The sequence below is a fragment of the Cyclopterus lumpus genome, chromosome 11 (genome assembly GCF_009769545.1).
Source record: "Cyclopterus lumpus isolate fCycLum1 chromosome 11, fCycLum1.pri, whole genome shotgun sequence".
NCBI lineage: Eukaryota > Metazoa > Chordata > Actinopteri > Perciformes > Cyclopteridae > Cyclopterus > Cyclopterus lumpus.
The window spans coordinates 3,381,332-3,398,654 of record NC_046976.1 but is presented as its reverse complement, the minus strand read 5'-3'; the positions used below and the strand labels follow the sequence as shown (position 1 = coordinate 3,398,654).

Below are 17,323 nucleotides of genomic sequence, written 5' to 3'. Positions count from 1 at the left end.
GTCTGAGTTTAGTTCTTGGACTATAGTTCCAAGAACTAAACTTAGACTCTTTAGTGTGGCTGTTCTGTTCATCCGATGAGCCGACAACTATGAGGGTGGAGGTGTACTCCTCCTTTTTAACAACCAGCCACACATCTGTCGGAGCAGCAAAGCAGTCAGTTACAAACAATGACTTGTGTTGTCGCATGGACACGACTGTGCAAAGGGGCCTTTTCATGCTTCATTAACGATTATAAAAAGAACAACAATAAACGTCGGTCCAGCGTGTGAATTGCACATCAGAGGCAACGACATTACCTGCTCTTTGAAAAGCTCACGCAGCACCTTCATGCACTCGTCCACCACCTCCTTGTCCTCCATGTCCCGGACAGCAGGCACAGCATCACCAGTGATAACGGACATGAGGACAGCCTGTCACACACACACACACACACACACACACACACACACACACACACACACACACACACACCTTGTAGTCCAACATTGATGGTATATTGCCGTGTGGATACAAAAGAGAAAACACACACCTGGGGCTCCATGTCATAGAAGACACTGAACATGCCTCTCTTGTCGGGACCGGGTGGTATGTGACCAAAGTAGTCCGCCCCTTGGATTTTGTTGTCCCAGAACCGGTACGGGAACTGGAGAGCGATCTGGAAGAGGTTTTTTTTGGTTGTTATTTTTGCCTTAAAACTAAATATAAAATAAAATGCGCCAATGTTTTCCTGGTGGCCTGCACTTATTTACAACCATGACTCACACATTACAAACGGTTATTACCTTTTCTATGATGCCGGCTCCCAGGCTGTGGATCGCTTTCAGTTTCCTTTCAGGAAGCGCTGGGTGGAACTGAATCGAGTTCTTTTGGAGCAAAGTCAACGGGACAGTAACAAGAACCTAAAAAAAAGGAGCATTACACTTTGTTAATCAGCGTTGAACATTTGATGACATCTTTAAAATGATGCGTACATATACGCATCATTTATATATCCTGTTTATGACATTCATCAACGTGGAGCCACCTTCTGTGCCGTCCACTGGGACCCGTTGGAGGAGGTAACCTTGACGACATCACCTGAGTAATCAACGGCCTGAACCTGAATTTGAAAAAATAATAATAATTATGCACACCGTCTGACTTTTACTATTGAGATTCATGTAAGTGGCATTCAACGAGGGGTAATAAGCGTTTTACTGTAAAAGACGGAGTTACAAACCGGGCACTTTGTGCGGATGTCGAGGCCCTCGGCCAGTTTGTGGAGCACAGCGGAGTAGCCCTTGGCGAGTAGCGTGTGGTCTCCTGAGAACTGGGCGAAGAACTCATTGTGGTCCCAAGATCTTGCTGATACCTACAAACAAACAAACAAACAAACAAACAAACAAACAAAGAGAACATTTCCTCATTCCACTTGTTTTCCTTATAATGGCAACAGACTCCTCAGGGGATCATTAACTTTCCTCACCTGGTCTAACGTGCTTCCACAGGCGTACTCCAGGTTGCTGAGGTGAAACTGAAGCACTTTCTCCTCCAACTCGCTGAACTGGATTCCAGACTCCTGAAGGAAGTTCTTCTTCACTTCCTGGACCTTTTCTGAGGAGATAAAAACCTGTAGATCAAATATCTCTAAACGCAGACCAAACTCTTGTTTGGTTTGGTTTATTATTGAGGAAATCGAGTTTTGGGTGCAACACCTCTCAGCGGCGTGTCCTGGTTCTGTGACTTGTCCTTCCTCCATTCCGACACCACGTCTAGGATGCCGTTGAAGTGGAAGTCCATGCGCTTGTCGATGGCCGGGTCGGTGACCTGCCCCCCCTCCTGAAAGAGATCACACCGCTCCCCCAGCTTGCGCATCTTGATGCCCATCTGCAACAGACGAGCGGACAAGCTCGAACGGAAAACATCTCCAGAGTGCGCATGTGAAGATTCTTTTGTTTTCTCTTCCCCAGAGATCTCTCACCTGTTCACACATGAGGGCGATGGGGTTGTTCACGCAGCCATTGACGATTTGAGCTCCTCGGCCCACAGTGGTGCCCAGAGACGTGTCGTCCCACACGCGCCCTCCGATTCTCTCCCTCGCCTCGAGCACCACCACCTGCACAACCGATGACAAACAGCACCGTGACGAGCGAATGGGAGTCAGACCAGATGTGCGACAGGGACTAACCACGCTTACCTGAGTGCCAAAGTTTTGCAGTTGCCGCGCAGCAGCCAGCCCCGAAGCCCCGGCGCCGATGACGATAACGTTCCTCTGCAAAGGGGACAAAACGGGGCCGTGAGTCTTAACCAAAACAAACGACAGAAGAAGAAAAAAAGGAAGCTTTTACATGAGATGTGCGCCGTAAAAGAGGTATGAGGACGCTCACAGAGCCGTGTCTTTCGGGGAGCAGGGGACGCTTCACTGCCAGCACGCCAGTGTTGATGAGACCCTTCCTGGTCATGAAGTGGAGCACCCGGTCCATCTCCTGCACGCAGCGCACGCGCACCAACCCCCGGGCAATGATGTGCACGCCACATTTCTGAGCAGTCAGCACCTCCTTTAAGAGAAACCAGAGAAGGTGTTTGTCCGAGGAGTCCTAGATTCCCTCTTTGTAAGTCACTGGTGTCGGCAGGGTACCTTGCAGTTCTTGTGCCAGGAGGCCAGAATGAGGTTGCGCAAAGCCAAATACATGGTGGGATCACGGGAAAACTCGGGGAACTCGTAAAGCTCATCCAGCTCCATCATGTCCGGCCGAACGCACAGAGCCTTCCCACACTCGTTGGGCTGGTAGAAGGGCTGGAAGTACGGACACAGGCCTGGAACTGAGGCAAAACAAAACAATGACTACGTGCTTCAGACTGATTTCTCATGAATCGTTCCCAGTAAGAACGTTCCATTGCTCCCACAGCCGCAGACTCACTCTGCAGCGGGACGGCTCTGCAGTGATCCGCCCGGAGCTCAGACAGAGACGGGTTGCTGGCAGCGCCCGACGGACTCATCCCCACGCAGTCGGGGTAGTAGGCGGCGAGGAACGGGCCGGCGGGACTGTCTTTGAACAACGGCGGCAAAATCAACATGGAATGCCACCAGCTGTCAGACACCTCGGCCACCCTCTGTGGGAATGACATGGCGTGGGATTAAAGAGGGTGCATCGTCCAGTGGGGTTTTTTTAAGAAGAAAAAACATTTGATATTGTTGGAACTGCCAGGATTCCAAAACAGAGATCAGCAACTTACCAAGTCCTCTGGTTGGGAGCAGTGGTCCAATCCCTCACTCTGCAGGCGGAGACACAATATTATTATTATCTTTTAGAAATGATGCTTGCGAGTGGCCCGTTGAATCATTTTTCCCCCCCCCCCCCATTTACCTTGATGTTGTTGAACTTCATTCCACAGCGGTACGCGGCTGCGAGGGAGGCAGTGAGTTGGATCTCCTTGGTCAACTGGCGCCACTTGCCACAGTCCAGTTTAGTACATTGAACCTGAAAGGAACACACCCCAATGACCATTACTGTACTTACTGACCTGGGTTATCACTGGGTTCAACTGGTGAACAGGAACCAGGGAGGCTGCCTGCACTTACCCAGAACGGTAGCTGCTGATCGGCCATGAAAGCTTTCAGACTGGGCTCACTTTTCCCGTTACTAGTCCACACCTTCTTCCACAAAGCAAAGACCTCATAGCCATCTTTGTGACTGTCACAGGGGGAGGGGTCAATGTTATGGCCTCGATCCATCGGCACTTTAAGTGTCACCATGAAAACAGAATTATGCGAGTAGTTGATCTGTCAACATTACCTTCTGTAGTAGTGGTCAAAACATTCGTTGCAAAAATGCTCACCGCATGACAGATGGTACCAGCGAGACGTGTATCCGTTTTTAGCACACCTGAAAAGAGACAGAAGAATTAAATCTGTCTGAAAGAAAAAAGAACAAAAGGGAGCGACCAAGTTGAGATCGGATTTCCATTATACCGAGAGACGTGCTACCTGTCAGAGGCACTTGCAAAACAAACTGGGTACGTGGCGGAGCATCCAGCCTTCTCGCACTTCCTGTACTTCTTCTCAGACTGGTCGTCTTCCTCCTCTGTGTCTGTGGCTTTTCTTTTGCTCTAGAAAGAGAGAGTGGAGAAAGTCATCACCCGACTTTATTCATAGAGGGAAGTTGTTTTCTTCTTTAATAAAGCAGAGAAAAGGGAAGATGTATTTTGTTGGATAACGTGACCCTAGTGGCAGCATATAAATTAGATCTTTGCTTATTGCAGATATATACATGTAGTGGCAAATAAGTCAGCTGACAATTTAATAGAAATTGCAGGACAAATATGCCAACAATATATTTGAAACCGTGTCCCCTATATATAGTTTGTCCCATAGGTTCTTGTATCCCTATAATGAATAGCGTAGATGACAGTTAATGAGGGGAGGTGAGGTCCTTTCTCTCTACCCACATCTTCCGTGTCACTCTTTGTCTATATTGTCAATTAAAGAAAAAAAGACACCTGAAATAATCTTTGAAAACAAAAATACATTTATATATATATATATATATCCGCTCATATATTAGTATTGGATTTTCTAAACTCAAATATCACAATCAGCCTCCAAAATTCTAAATCGGTCGGTTTGAGCTCCATCCAGCTGTTTGCATAAAACATACATATAAAAGCCTGTACGTGACCTCAGAATAACATCATTTATCTTTGTTTAAACATATTTACACATACATATATTATGTCCACATATTCAAAGACAGCACACACACAAAGGGGACCACGATGTGTCAGAACCGTGAGACGCGGCTGTGTCAGCAGACAGACATCTTTACCTGTCCAGGTGGAGGGTTGTTGGTGCGCTTCACCCGCACGTTGGTCTGCCTCCCAGAGGAGCGCAGGGTCTGGCCGTCCCCAGGTGACTCCCCGGAGCTCCTCTTCCTGGCTCGCCGAGCATTCCCGGAGGCATTCCCAGAATAGTCTAAACATCGGTGGAACAGTGGACATGTTGAACAGTGGACGATTTATTACGGCTGATACGGGCTCTTTTTGACAGATAACATGATGCAGCCAATAAACCGAGCTACTCATGAAGTGACCACAGTGAATGAGTATGTTGATGGTAAACACGGCAAAGGTGGCGACACATTAGCGAGCTCTTTAAACCAGGCACTCAATGTCCGCCTGTCACATTTAGCATGTAGCAATGCGCCGCGGAGCGATACGGACACTGACCTGCATCCGACAGCATGGCGGGCCGCGTCGCTTCTTCAACAACACGGTGGTTGTTTGGTGCTAATGGGAGTGAGTGAGACGCTTTCTGCTAATTGTCAGTATTCGTCACCCTTTTATTGTTGTGGGGGGAAATCAATGCGCTGTAGTTGCGAGAAAACCACTTCCGGTTTTAAAGGGGGGAAATGGGCGTTTCCTTTTGCAGATTAGTTTTGAGCGCCGCTGCTTGCCGTCCGACACGGTAACCACGGCAACGGTAGTAATGTTACGCTGTCAGACTTGAGCAACGGGAGCAGAGACAGAGACAGGTGATGGACGACTGGCGTTAGTTATGGAGCTGTTGGGTTTTATCTGACTTGTGTTGCTATAAAGCAACTCGTCTGTCTTCCGTTAAAGGTAACGTTAGCTCGTTGTTCCTGCGGGGATAGAAAGTAAACCCGGAACAAACTAAATCCACATGATCCGGTCATGTTTAAAGTGAGTAACGTTATTTTAACCAACAAGGCGTTTTGAAAATGGATTCAGACAGAATTGTGCAGAGAAGAAACCCGGACATTCCTGTAATCAGACCAAGAGCATCGGATAAGAACCCACATATACCGGAGGTAAAGTTACTGTCATTCCTTTGAGGGTTTGTTTGAGCCAGCTGGTACTTACTGGAGTGAATCAGTTAATACGCATCCATTTACAGGGGTGGAGGAAGTATTAATATGTTGTACTTAATACTACAATGTAAAGGCAGAGTAGTAACACTCATATTTATAAAGGGGCTCTGTTAGATATGCCACAGCGACAGAAGAAAATAACAAAGATTGTAAACTGCACAAATCCAATGGTGGTCAAGATGTTCAGAAACAATTTACAATAACAGATTAACGGTAGTGGGAAAGTAATGGATAAACAATTGACCTCAGCTAAAGTAATTGATCAAGTCTGTTGAAATAGTTATCCAAAAGTTATCTAATTAGTTTAAATAATTATCTAAAAGTTTGCTCAAATGAATGGGTAAACAGTTTAAATTGTGAGCTAAAAGTAGTAGGTGAACAGTTGAAATATTATATATTTACACTATTATAATAATGGTGTCTCTGCTGACAAATATTACAGTTTCTCGTGAGCAAACACACAATTCTAAAATGTTGAAGCCATGTATCAACGAAAAGACTCCAGACTGTTAAACTAAGCGCAGTTCAGAATTGGGTGCAGAGCTAAATTTCCGCACAATGGATAAAAGCTAACCGTTTATAATACTGCAGATATTACAATATTACAATACTTTCATCAATGGGCCATGTGCTCAATCACCAATCATCTTTATTATTTAAATTTAGGCTCTCAGAGTGTATATTCCGCAAAAATGTTGTCAAAGTAATCAGCACACGGCAACTCTGAGGCCGGGTAGTAATCATGGGAGTATGGATTGGTTTGGGGATTATAAGCAGGGTATAATTGAGATGCCATGTGTAGTATGATGTGTGCGCGCTGTACTTGATGGGTAATTAGAGGCAACAGGGTCAATTCATGGTGCAGTGAGAGGACGGGACTTATTTTTTCCCCTTGTGAGTTAATTCAGCCATGCTGATTTATCTGAATCCATTATATACAGTTAATGTTATATGAATAACAATATTGTTAAGAAATATGATACATTATCACATTTAGTATGCACAAATGGAACTGTTGTATTTACATAGAAGTGTGGTGATGACCTGTTGCAATTTAAAATATGACACTTGTTGCCAAATGGAGCAAATACTAGCTCAGAATTGGGTTATTATACCAAGGGCCATGAAGAGAGGTCAGCGGCTTGTGGAGACGTACTACCAAATATTACATGAGATGTTTGGGTTATCAGATGGAACATCTTCAGAATACGCGTGATTATTGTAATTTTGATTAAACATTGTAACAAACTTGTGTTCAAGTATGTCTGCAACCAAAGAAGACAGAGGACCGGACCTGTAACTTCTCAACAGGTCGGTGTTAAAAGTCTTGAACTCCGTAAGGTGATCCGTCTCCTTGAAGATCCTTTGACAGTAAGTTCAACTTGAATGTCATCAGACTTTTTTTTTAAGTGAGGTCATATGTACTCTTACTGTACATTTTGCTGTTGTTTTTCTTTTTTCTAAAGGCTAACTTGAAGGAGAGGCACCTTTTTGTCCTGAAGAAACTACTGAAGAGAAGCCAAATCGGCTTTGTATCCTTTAATCTGGAGGCGGTCTTCTGATACACACTTCTGTTACACAGACTTCTCTTAGAAGTGTCTGTCTTTTCCAAAATAAAGCTCTCTCTGGTGTCACACACTGCAGCCGATTGTCAAACCATCATCATTACTGTCCCTTGGTACGGAGATGGAAATAGATTTTCCTCTCATGCGACCTGAACACAGAGCCAAGATGTTGTTCCCAAGGCTCTAATTTACCGCTGTATCGCTGTGTCTGTCAGCATTTTCCATGTTCTGAAATAACGCCGGTTATCATGATGACTCTTTGCCCCATCACCTCCCCTCCCTCACTGGGATTCATCTACGTACATGTTTTACCAAAGTGTTACGCTTAACTCATTTCAAGCTTTTGAAGGAGCTGACGGGCATCGCCAAAATACTCGACGCCTGTGCTGAGAAAGTGACGGATCACCGTGAGTATGTGCCCATCCTGTGTGATGCACTTCAAATCTGTAGGTGAGAAGCTCAAATATTTCAAGCACCGATGTTTTTTTTTGTGTGTGACATCGTCTGGCTCTGAACATCGACACGTTGCTTTGCTTCATCTCAGGCTTCCCTTCTTGAAGGAGAAAGCCTCCGATGAGCTGAACTACGCTCAGGACGTCATCGAGTTCCTCTCTCACATGGGTACACCATCACCATTTGGTTTACTTAGCGTCCACTAATTATTTAAATCTGGAATGAAAATTAATTTGAAGACCTGAGACTTAAAGGATAAGACTGACGCTGTTATATATATTGTTTTACCGCAAAGAAAATCCCACAAAGAGACTCAATACTTAAGGACACCTGCAGAAAGAGCGTCCCTGGCACACAGCCCCGAGCCCATTGGTTCCTACTGAAGATGTACATCTTCAAAAGCAGGTCAAAAAGTTGCAACCTAATTTTCTAAAACAGCAGGTTACTGCAGCTTCTGGCAAAAATAACAGGAGAAAGCGGTGCAATTTAGAGGACCATCATGTCCCATGCATTCTGTGTGAAATGATCCTCTTGCGGTATTGCAGTGTTTTGGTGCATTCACCTCCTTCAGGGACTTGAAATGATAAGATCTAACGACGTCTCTGTTACCCTCCAGATAGTTTTCACTTTGGCTTCTGGGTTTACAGTTTGACCTTTTTTCTTTACATTGCTCGAGACTGATTTGGTCCAGTTTCTCCGGACAGGAGTGACGATGCCGAGCGACTCTGACAGTGTTTCTGTTGGCAGGCTACCTGATGAGGGTGTCCCACGCTGAGGTGAGACAGCAGATAGTTGAGTCTGTGAAGTCATTCTACGGCTGCGTGTCTCCCAGACAGCTGCTTGACGGTACGGACCGTCTCGCCAAGCCAAAGCCTCGGACTCTCCCCGCTGGCAACCGATTTTCTAGACTTTCACTGAGTGAGGTTTTCTCATGGACTTGCATGCTTGTGCCTTTGGTTCTTTTCTTACTTTCCTCTTCCTTCTCTTTTTCTTTCCTTTTTTACCTCCTTCTTCTTCTTCTTCTTTTTCTTCTTCTTCTTCTTCTTCTTCTTCTTCTTCTTCTTCTTCTTCTTCTTCTTCTTCTTCTTCTTCTTCTTCTCCAGTCTTACTAGTACATCAAGTGCTGTTGTTATGAACCGGTCATCAGTTAGGCTGTATTTTTTATATTCTTTAGAATATATTTGCATGTCATTTATTCTTTGTTTTCCCCTAAAACTGCTATTCTTCCTTTCTTGTGTCCTATTTCTCTTCTTCTCCTTCAACTACTACTTTTACGGTGTTGTACTCGTACCCCCAATTCCCTTCCATTCTTTTAGTTTTTCGTATGTGTAATTTTCTATTGTCTTCGCTTAAGTTTGCTTTGTGCGGGTCATTTATTTTATTGTTATTATCTTTAAAAACAATCCAATCCAATCTGTCTCTGCAGGGCTGCAGCCAACCTCTCCGGGCTACAGGCTGCAGCTGCTGGAGCGCAGTGACCTGGCGCCGACGCTGCTCCTCTCCCTGGCCGCTCTGGAGAACCAGCCCGCCATCAAGCTGCCGCTCCTGCAGACACTTCAGATCCTCTCCAGCTCCTCTGGTAGGTGACTGATTTTACTCTATGGAGGAGGGGATCTGTCAGACATGTCAATCCAGCCTTGTTCATTAGATAAAGTAGCCAGCTGTCGAGTGCATAAATCATCGCATGACCAAATAACAATCAGACAAACAATCTAAACAGTGATTTTAAGTGTCCTTGTGTCAATGTCAGCAGGTCAATGGGTTGTTTTAATCCTCCTTCACATTAATCACAACTCATTTTACAAACACAGATATGAACTGCGCACTAATACTGAATGCTCGAGGAGCAGAGACGATCTGTCTGCACATGAACGAACCCGACCCGTCCGGCCAGGTCCTGATCCACTCCACCGAGATCCTCTGGAACCTGCTGGAGAGCGGCAGCAAGGAGGTCGCTGCTCAGCTCAGCCGCATGGAGTGTGTCATGTATGTGTTGAAGATGTTTCCACATGTGGCTGATAGGGACAGTGTGCGCTTATAGTTTGCTTGAGGAACACAAATCCTAAAATCTAAAATGGTCATCTTCTCGGGCTGTACTTGGCTCGTTCTGTCACCTCACATCACGAGGGTTCGATCCTCCGATCCCGGGTCGTCCTTCTGTGTGGAGTTTGCACGTTCGGGTTCTCCGGAGTAGTCCACTGTAGTTGTGAAAAAAAAAAGTCTTTATTTTGTGTATAGTTAGTGCTATGGGGATTTTTTCCCCTACAGTCTATGATTAGCAATATTGCATCAAACAATGCAGTGCTCCATAACAACAGCAGCAATGCCCCTCGTGGAAACTAAGAAAAGAGCATTTAATTGCCCCAGAGGGAAACATGAGAAAATGGCTCAATCTGGTGGGAAACCAGGGCTCCAGATTGAAAGCCTGATATAATAGAATACATTGTGGTTTTTATGGGTTAAAGTAGAACTTTCAAAATCATGCCAATGTGCATTAGCGCAGACAAAATGTTAAACATTTTAAATGAAAAAGCTAAGAATGAGCCGGGTGATGAACAAAGGTTACATTGAGGAAGTTATTTGAGTCAAGTGTGTGCTCTCATTCAATACGAATAGATATTAGACTTCTTACTTTCTTTTCATTTGTTCTTTAGACCTCTGAAAGAAGCGTTTCTTCACCAGCTGATGAACGGCTCCCGACACTCGGACCTCCAACTCAGAAACGATCTGCTCGTGATCACAACTCTCATCGCGGAAAGCCCTAGCTGTCTGCTTATTGTGAGTACATGGATCAGTGATTGTATGATGGAAACATATTGCAGCTGATATTCTTAGACTCTCAACGGCCCAGCACGTTTAGAAGGTGTGTGAAATGTGCCTCTACAGGTTGCTTGACATTGTTTTTTCTAATTTTCAGGAGAGTTTATTTGCCAAACAGCTCGTGGTTTTGGCCACATTTCCAGAACGTGAGGCCACATTTTCCATCTACATTTCATTTCTACATTATTAATATTTATGAGTAAAGTAGCAATTTTTTATGATAACAAAATTGCTTCCTTTATGTTCCAGTGAAAAGTTACAACCCTTTGGTCCGCAACCTAAAGCTGGCCTACAAACACGAAGACTTGAAAATGAAGAAGTTGCTTTTGAATCTGTTGGTTTTGATGTCAAAGGACTTTGCTGCGCTGCAGGTCGGTGCCGCACACAGCCTCAGTGTCTCAGTCCAAACGTGGTGTTTTGAACACCCTCCATGCTCTTCTCGTCCTAGCTTTATAAAGAGGAAAGAGTCATGCTGGCTCTGTTGACGCTCGTGAAGCCGCCCGCTGCCTCGTCCGAGCGCCGGTCCGCGTCCCTCCAGTGGTCCTCGGGCCAGCGGGAGGAGCTCCAGCTGCAGGCGCTGGCCACCCTCTGCACCGTCGCTCCGCTCATGTTGGACGACTACATGACCTGCCAGGGGAACACCTGTCTGCTGCTACTGCTGGACTGGTGCGTTGCTCAAGGTGGGGACGCTGCTAAACATGTGAGGGGGGGGAGGGACAAACAAGAGGCTATGGGAGTCCTATATCAGGTCAAAGGTCAAACACCAATGTTCCTGTGTACTGTCAGTAAGTATTTATGGGTCAACTGACAACCTAAAAACAATTGCTCTTTCAGAAATACATTTAGCAGACACTATAACCCCTTGATAATGTTTGCACCTGCAGATTTAATAATTTGGGTATATTATCAATTTTTTCATGAAGTAACAGTAGACTTGTTATATTTCTTTCTGCAGATGCTTTCTTTGGTCAGGGTCACGGCTCCCACAACGGAGGAGCAAGAGGCAGCACGAAGGCTCAGATGCAGCATTGTATCAGAGTGCTGAGATCCGTGACGTCTTTAGGAGAAGACTCAGTCAACCAGGACTTCTGTGATCAAGGAACCATCAACCAGTTCTTGGGTACATTCAGTCAAAACTTGCACAACATTTTTCTTAAAGGGACAGTGTGTAAGATTTGGTGACTTTTAGACTGAATAGCCTGAACACCATTCAGCTCGCTCAGAGGCCATCGTTAATATAAGAAAATGACTTTAGGAACAATCAGAAGTCAGACGGCTGTGGAGGCGGCTAATACGGTTTTGCTAATGCTAATGCTAATGCTAATGCAGTTTTGCACTCCGCATCTCACGTTACCGCAATTTCACAAGCGTGTCCAAGAACTACGGTGGCCTTCAGGTGACGTAAAAACACCAAACAGCCTCTCTTGACCTATTGACCATAAACCTATTTCTGAATATCATATTTAATTTCTGCTAATAGAACCTTCAAAAAAATCCTACACACTGGCCCTTTAATAAACGTAGGCCACACAGACTGACCCGTGGTCCTTTCTCAGGGATTTTGATGCATATGGAAACGAGTCCTGACGAGGAGGATGTCGTCACCCTGGAAATAAAGTCCGATATTCAACTGATACTTTCAGCGCTGTGTGAGAAGGACATGCACAGAAAGGTAAAGCTGAGCACCTGATGAACGCCCTTTGTTACTAACTAATTACACAAGTCACTTTGAGACCACGAGTTCAACTTAAAGCCACTGAAGGACTTTAAAATCAGTTTTTGTTCTTAAAATCTAAACTTAGCTGCTTGAATAAAAACATATTATTTACATAGTAATATTTTTGCATTAGTGCTTCAAGTGAAAACACTAATGGGATTTTCCTTTCTTGATGTTTATGATTGTCAGGTCAGAACATGACACATTTAGTTTGGTAGCATACAGCTTCGCCTCATTCCCAGTCCTGTTTGGTCGCACCACAGGAGCTGTTTGGATCAGAGGGAGTTGAGATGGCGATTCACTTCCTGAAGAAAGGCTGCGACAGGTTCTACAGCGGCTTCGGACACAACAAGCTCATCCTCTCAACGGTGGACTGCGTGCGGTCAGTGCAGCGAAACCTCAACTGGCGAACCGTTTTAATTTATCTAATTTATTTAAGGATTAAACATGGCAACAAATGTCCCATTCACGCACGTCCACAATAAATATTTACAACTGGCCGCATCAACGTGTCTTCCTTAGCCGAAGCCGTCGTTTCTTCTGCCCTCATATGGGTTCAGAAATATGTGTGTTTTTTCTTGTTAAATTTAATGTTTTACTCAAAGGTGTACTTCATTTAAAAGCTGGAATGAATGTTGTCGATTCTTTTCTTTAACTCCAACTTAATCAAGAGGAATATGTATGGTATTTGACTTCCCCTTCAATGGAATAAACAAAATGAAGGTTACTCTCACCTCATCTCCACGCTCGAACAATATATCAGGAAACTCTATAGCACTCACTGCTTCCCCACTGTTGAGTGTGTGTGTGTGTCCCATCAGGTCCTGTATTGTGGGCTGCTACACCACAGAAGATTTCTTTTTGGCTAAAGAGGGGGCGTGTCTTCTGTTGGACTTACTCAGTGTAAGTGGATGATTGATTTCCAACTGAAGGTATTGTTGTATTTGTGTGTCCATAAGCACCCAAATGTAAAGAAGTGATATGAAACTGGGCGTCTCTCTCTCTCTCTCTCTCTCTCTCTCTCTCGCTCTCTCTCTCTCTCTCCAACAGTCGAGCCCCAGATGCGTACACTGCATCGTCCTCGCCGCCCTGCTGGAGTTGAGTGACAACCCCAATTCTCTGTCTCACATCCTGAGCTGGAGGGACGCCGGTGGTCAGACCGCCCCCAGATTGCTGCTGCACCTGTGGAGGGACGAGGAGGAGGAGCTGAAAGTCAGCCGGAACCGACAAGGAGGGATCGCAGGTCAGTCTGCAGCGACGAGTCAATGACAAGACTTTGAGGAATGACATCTTATTCTCTGATGTAGATTGTGTTATGGAAAGTAACCTTTTCAATCTCCTTTTAGAGAAAACAAATGTGATATGAAACACTTTGATGTCTTTAAGCATTTATTAAACAGATACTTGGAATAATTCAATTGAATGGACAGAGCCCTTTCCCACAAATGGTTAGGAGGTCTGGCCCAGAGTTGTATACACATTCAATAATGTTTGGCCTTTCCCCCTCCCCCTTACATTTAGAAGAACACTATGATACATAGCCCAGCGGAGCCAGTCGTACTTTTCATACGACAGCAAGTGAGGGACAGAGCTAAGTGCTAATGGTCAAAAACGGTTGATTAGGAGGCGGACAAACACTAATCAAAGGGTTCAACAATAATCCTACTTTGGTATACTTTGAATCCTGTTTGATAAAACGTTAACCTTTATGGAACCTCATATGTCTCATATTTATACTTGTATCTTAATGTATGCTCGTTCCCTTTTGGACTTGAAGACCCCCAGAGACCCATCCTCATTCACCACCAGCAGGAGGACAGCCAGCTGTCATTTCCCTCCAGCATGTCGAGTGCAGCAGTGCTGGAGCTGTCAGAGAACCTGCGGTTAAAGATTTACTCCATCTTCTGCAAACTTGGTAAGGTTTAGAAAGTTCTGAAATAATTCAACCAGATCTGTAGATATGGAGATAATGCTATTTCTATCATGTTGCCTATGTGGTCTAAGTCCCATTATACAGCTTAAAAAGTAGCCACATTGTCTGTAAGTTTGGATCTACATCAATCTTTTAGTATTACACAGATGGGGTTTTGACACGCAAGGTCAGCAAATGATATTTTAGCTGTCAATCAACTTAATCCAGGAAAGTATTGTCACTTGAGGTTGGTGAAAATTCACGATACAGTAAATTAGCGAACAGATATATATGCTGAAATAATGACTTTGTCACTTCTGCAGGTTTTCAAGACCTCCCTGGATTGTCGAGAAAACATTATGTGACCTTGAGCATCGTCAGGAGATACCTGGACTTCAAGGTAGAGCTGCTGCTCGTTCAGCAAAAAACACGTGTCGCATAGGAAATTTGTTTTATTGTCACCAGTTTTCATGCGGGTTGTGTCATTTTCACACCATCGGAAAAATCGGTTGGGTCAGACGTGTCAAAGTTCTCATCGCACAAGCTTTCATTTGTTACACGTGAACTCTAAAATGATGGCGAACAGCGAGCAGCGGCTTCGGTTTCAGACACCGAGACATTGTGAACAATGAGGCGTGTGCCGCGGTGCTGTAGGTCGGCGAGGTGTGGGACGAGATCCGCAGGGAGCTGAGTTTGGACGGGGTGAGGCCGATCACCCCCGACGAGGAGGCCCTGAGTACCATCTGTAGGATTGCAGCGGACACTGCGAGGAGGGTGGCGGCGGAACAGAACAGCATCCTGGAGCAACAGGAGAAGGAGGACGCCGGCGAGGAGGAGCTGCTGTACACGGAGGTGCCCGGAGTTTAATTCAGTCAAATAAAAGCATGACTACATATCTACGCGGTCGATATGTCAGCGTAGATATGTTATCTTTCTCTCATGAACTATTGCGCAAACTTAAATGGGAAACAATCTGATAAAATGCATCCCCATAAGTGTCTGTGAGTAGGGTGTCTTTTCATTCATGCAGCCTTCATTGCTTTCTTGTCAATATAAATGTGTGGCTATTGACACTGAACTTGACCTAATCCATGTCGAAACAGCAGACTTCTTCTTTTTTTCATAATTTGCACTCACTTTTCTTTCTCTGTCTTTGTTTGCAGATTAAGTCTCATTGGAAGCAGCGGGAGCTCATAGCCAAGTCATGGGACCGTTACGTTTCCAAGACTTCAAACTATGAGATCCTGAAGGTATTATCTTGTTACATCCGCAGATGGAAGTCGTCACTGCTGTTGCAAAGAATCCACTTGAGGAACTATGCTGTTGTTTTTTGTACAGGAAGTAAAAGCACAGAGGGAGGAATACATTGAATCGTTCAGAGCCAAAGCCAAGCACCAGGACGCTGCTGTTCGTCCAACAGAGGTCTCTCACTGACACACAGTGGTTTACAGTCCGTAGTTTGCAAGATGCTGAACGCCTTCTGACCTTTACTGACCTCCACAGGCAAACAGAGGAAACTCAAACAATAACTTCTGCACCGATCTCTCACAAGACCCAACACTCATCTTGCCTTGAATTACAGGAAATGAAACCGTAAAGTCTTCCTGATACACTAGCTGATACAAGCAGATATACAACAGTAAATTGAGTAAGGAGGCAATGCTGCTTTGTCATTTGAGTTTTGAGGTTAGGAAATTCAATTCGTCATCGAAATGTCTTTTGTAATTTGAGGAATCGTCTTGTGTCCGATGCACAGAAAGTGTTTTGAAATCCATATAACGCAACAGGGAGCAGTCACTATTGAAGAAGTAGTTAATTATTGATTATTTTTTTCAAATAAATCCTGTCTTGCTGTGTGTTTTCAGCATTTCATCGGGGAGGTGATGTCTTTCGAGAGAACGGGCGCTCAGGGGCCCGCTGGAGTGAAAGTGACCATTGCCCGAGTTCCCATCAAGGCTGCGGGTCCGGACCAAGTTGGAGCCTCAAGTCAGGACCCAGAGTACTTCACCACCGTGTCTGTAAAAGACTGATGTTTCATAAGCGCCCTTTACATTGGTATCAAACATTTATTTGATCTTGTGGACTTGAATACACACCCAACACGACGCAGACCAAACCCTGCAGCACGGCCACACATCCATAACCAATACATGTTTATTCATAACGGCTTCTAATTCATACCCAGTCCATCCATACTGAAGGGTTTGATTTGACTCTGGCAGCAAATGCAGACGGTGAGGTCACTTGATCACAATCAGCACCTTGTAGTCTAGTCCGTCCATTAAACACACACACACACAGTGCAGTAAACTAACTGGCCTTTGTGGCACTATGTTCATGTATAATAATAAAACAACATGCATGTTCATTTTTTTCAGATAACATGAAACGTAATTTAATTTGTAACACCCCACCCCCCAATAATTAAAAGGTTTCTCTGCATTCATTCTACCACGTTCTTTGTTTATATAACTCACGGGGCAACATGAACAGTGGCACCCTGAACAGTCAATGTGGCATCATGGGGCCATCAACTGAGGCCTTATGTAACACCAAAATATCAAACCCAGCATTAATATAAAGGTTTTAAAAAGTAAAGGTTGATCCTCGCTCGTCGACGGCTCCTTGCTGTCTGGCAGCTGGTGGCACCCAGAAGGTCCATTTAGGACGGCTGTTAAAAAGAGTTCTCTCTTTCGTGTTTTTGTGTTACATAAGTCACTGCAGCGCATTAACACACATGTTCCTCCAAGCGTGCAACATGCTGCACAGCGCCTCTTCTTCTTCTCCACCTCCTCTCGCTGCTCTGTCCATTTCACCGGCTGGATGACCACATGGTCTCTGGAAGCTCTTCCTGCAGCTGTGTGTGTGTGTGTGTGTGTGTGTGTGTGTGTTGAGCCCCTGTCAGACTGGGACGTTCACGGGAGCCCTCTTCAGTTGTTTGTTCAGGCTGCTAAGGGGGCTTCACATGCTGTCTGTCTGTCTGTCTGT

General features: G+C 44.9%; 2 protein-coding genes across 6 annotated transcripts in view; one reads left to right on the top strand and one right to left on the bottom strand.

The window, feature by feature from the left end:
• Positions 1 to 5,391, bottom strand: part of LOC117739457 (lysine-specific histone demethylase 1B) — a 6,929-nt gene extending 1,538 nt beyond the window's left edge. The window contains exons 1-19 of one of the 2 annotated variants that reach the window (XR_004610173.1): positions 5,207 to 5,385; positions 4,807 to 4,952; positions 3,969 to 4,090; positions 3,778 to 3,867; positions 3,564 to 3,675; positions 3,349 to 3,462; positions 3,218 to 3,256; positions 2,902 to 3,094; positions 2,619 to 2,803; positions 2,368 to 2,538; positions 2,178 to 2,252; positions 1,962 to 2,096; positions 1,696 to 1,867; positions 1,467 to 1,594; positions 1,221 to 1,352; positions 1,026 to 1,100; positions 784 to 900; positions 531 to 656; positions 298 to 411 (exon numbers count right to left, since the gene is read on the bottom strand). Coding sequence is in view for 1 of the 2 variants with exons in the window: in XM_034545868.1 (XP_034401759.1) it covers positions 298 to 411; positions 531 to 656; positions 784 to 900; positions 1,026 to 1,100; positions 1,221 to 1,352; positions 1,467 to 1,594; positions 1,696 to 1,867; positions 1,962 to 2,096; positions 2,178 to 2,252; positions 2,368 to 2,538; positions 2,619 to 2,803; positions 2,902 to 3,094; positions 3,218 to 3,256; positions 3,349 to 3,462; positions 3,564 to 3,675; positions 3,778 to 3,867; positions 3,969 to 4,090; positions 4,807 to 4,952; positions 5,207 to 5,222 (2,262 nt within the window). In the remaining variant the exon portion in view is untranslated. Of the gene's footprint in view, positions 1 to 297; positions 412 to 530; positions 657 to 783; positions 901 to 1,025; positions 1,101 to 1,220; positions 1,353 to 1,466; positions 1,595 to 1,695; positions 1,868 to 1,961; positions 2,097 to 2,177; positions 2,253 to 2,367; positions 2,539 to 2,618; positions 2,804 to 2,901; positions 3,095 to 3,217; positions 3,257 to 3,348; positions 3,463 to 3,563; positions 3,676 to 3,777; positions 3,868 to 3,968; positions 4,091 to 4,806; positions 4,953 to 5,206 lie in introns of both variants that reach the window. The other variant, XM_034545868.1, reaches the window with a different exon arrangement.
• Positions 5,392 to 5,434: 43 nt separating this feature from the next.
• LOC117739474 (cilia- and flagella-associated protein 69-like) lies at positions 5,435 to 16,907 on the top strand. 4 transcript variants are annotated; one of them, XM_034545891.1, is made up of 24 exons: positions 5,442 to 5,599; positions 5,729 to 5,808; positions 7,129 to 7,239; positions 7,335 to 7,400; positions 7,774 to 7,883; positions 7,978 to 8,054; positions 8,634 to 8,804; positions 9,313 to 9,465; positions 9,698 to 9,872; positions 10,541 to 10,664; positions 10,804 to 10,852; positions 10,956 to 11,077; positions 11,155 to 11,386; positions 11,662 to 11,826; positions 12,263 to 12,378; positions 12,687 to 12,805; positions 13,245 to 13,326; positions 13,474 to 13,666; positions 14,201 to 14,338; positions 14,659 to 14,735; positions 14,990 to 15,187; positions 15,499 to 15,585; positions 15,674 to 15,757; positions 16,201 to 16,907. In XM_034545891.1, the coding sequence occupies exons 6-24, from the start codon at positions 8,051 to 8,053 to the stop codon at positions 16,363 to 16,365; spliced, it is 2,454 nt and encodes an 817-aa protein (XP_034401782.1). In that variant the 5' UTR covers positions 5,442 to 5,599; positions 5,729 to 5,808; positions 7,129 to 7,239; positions 7,335 to 7,400; positions 7,774 to 7,883; positions 7,978 to 8,050; the 3' UTR covers positions 16,366 to 16,907. The 4 variants fall into 4 exon arrangements, with proteins under 4 accessions (XP_034401780.1, XP_034401782.1, XP_034401783.1 ...); XM_034545892.1 differs by having other exon boundaries at positions 5,458 to 5,599; positions 8,634 to 8,732; XM_034545889.1 differs by having other exon boundaries at positions 5,435 to 5,808; positions 8,634 to 8,732.
• The last annotated feature ends 416 nt before the right edge of the window (positions 16,908 to 17,323 follow it).

Excerpts from the sequence above, each read along its gene's own strand:
- LOC117739474 (XM_034545889.1), top strand. The coding sequence starts at position 5,719 with ATGGATTCAGACAGAATTGTGCAGAGAAGAAACCCGGACATTCCTGTA. Across the intron at positions 13,667-14,200 it reads CCGACAAGGAGGGATCGCAG|ACCCCCAGAGACCCATCCTC; the intron begins GTCAGTCTGCAG and ends TTGGACTTGAAG. Across the intron at positions 15,586-15,673 it reads CAAACTATGAGATCCTGAAG|GAAGTAAAAGCACAGAGGGA; the intron begins GTATTATCTTGT and ends TTTTTTGTACAG.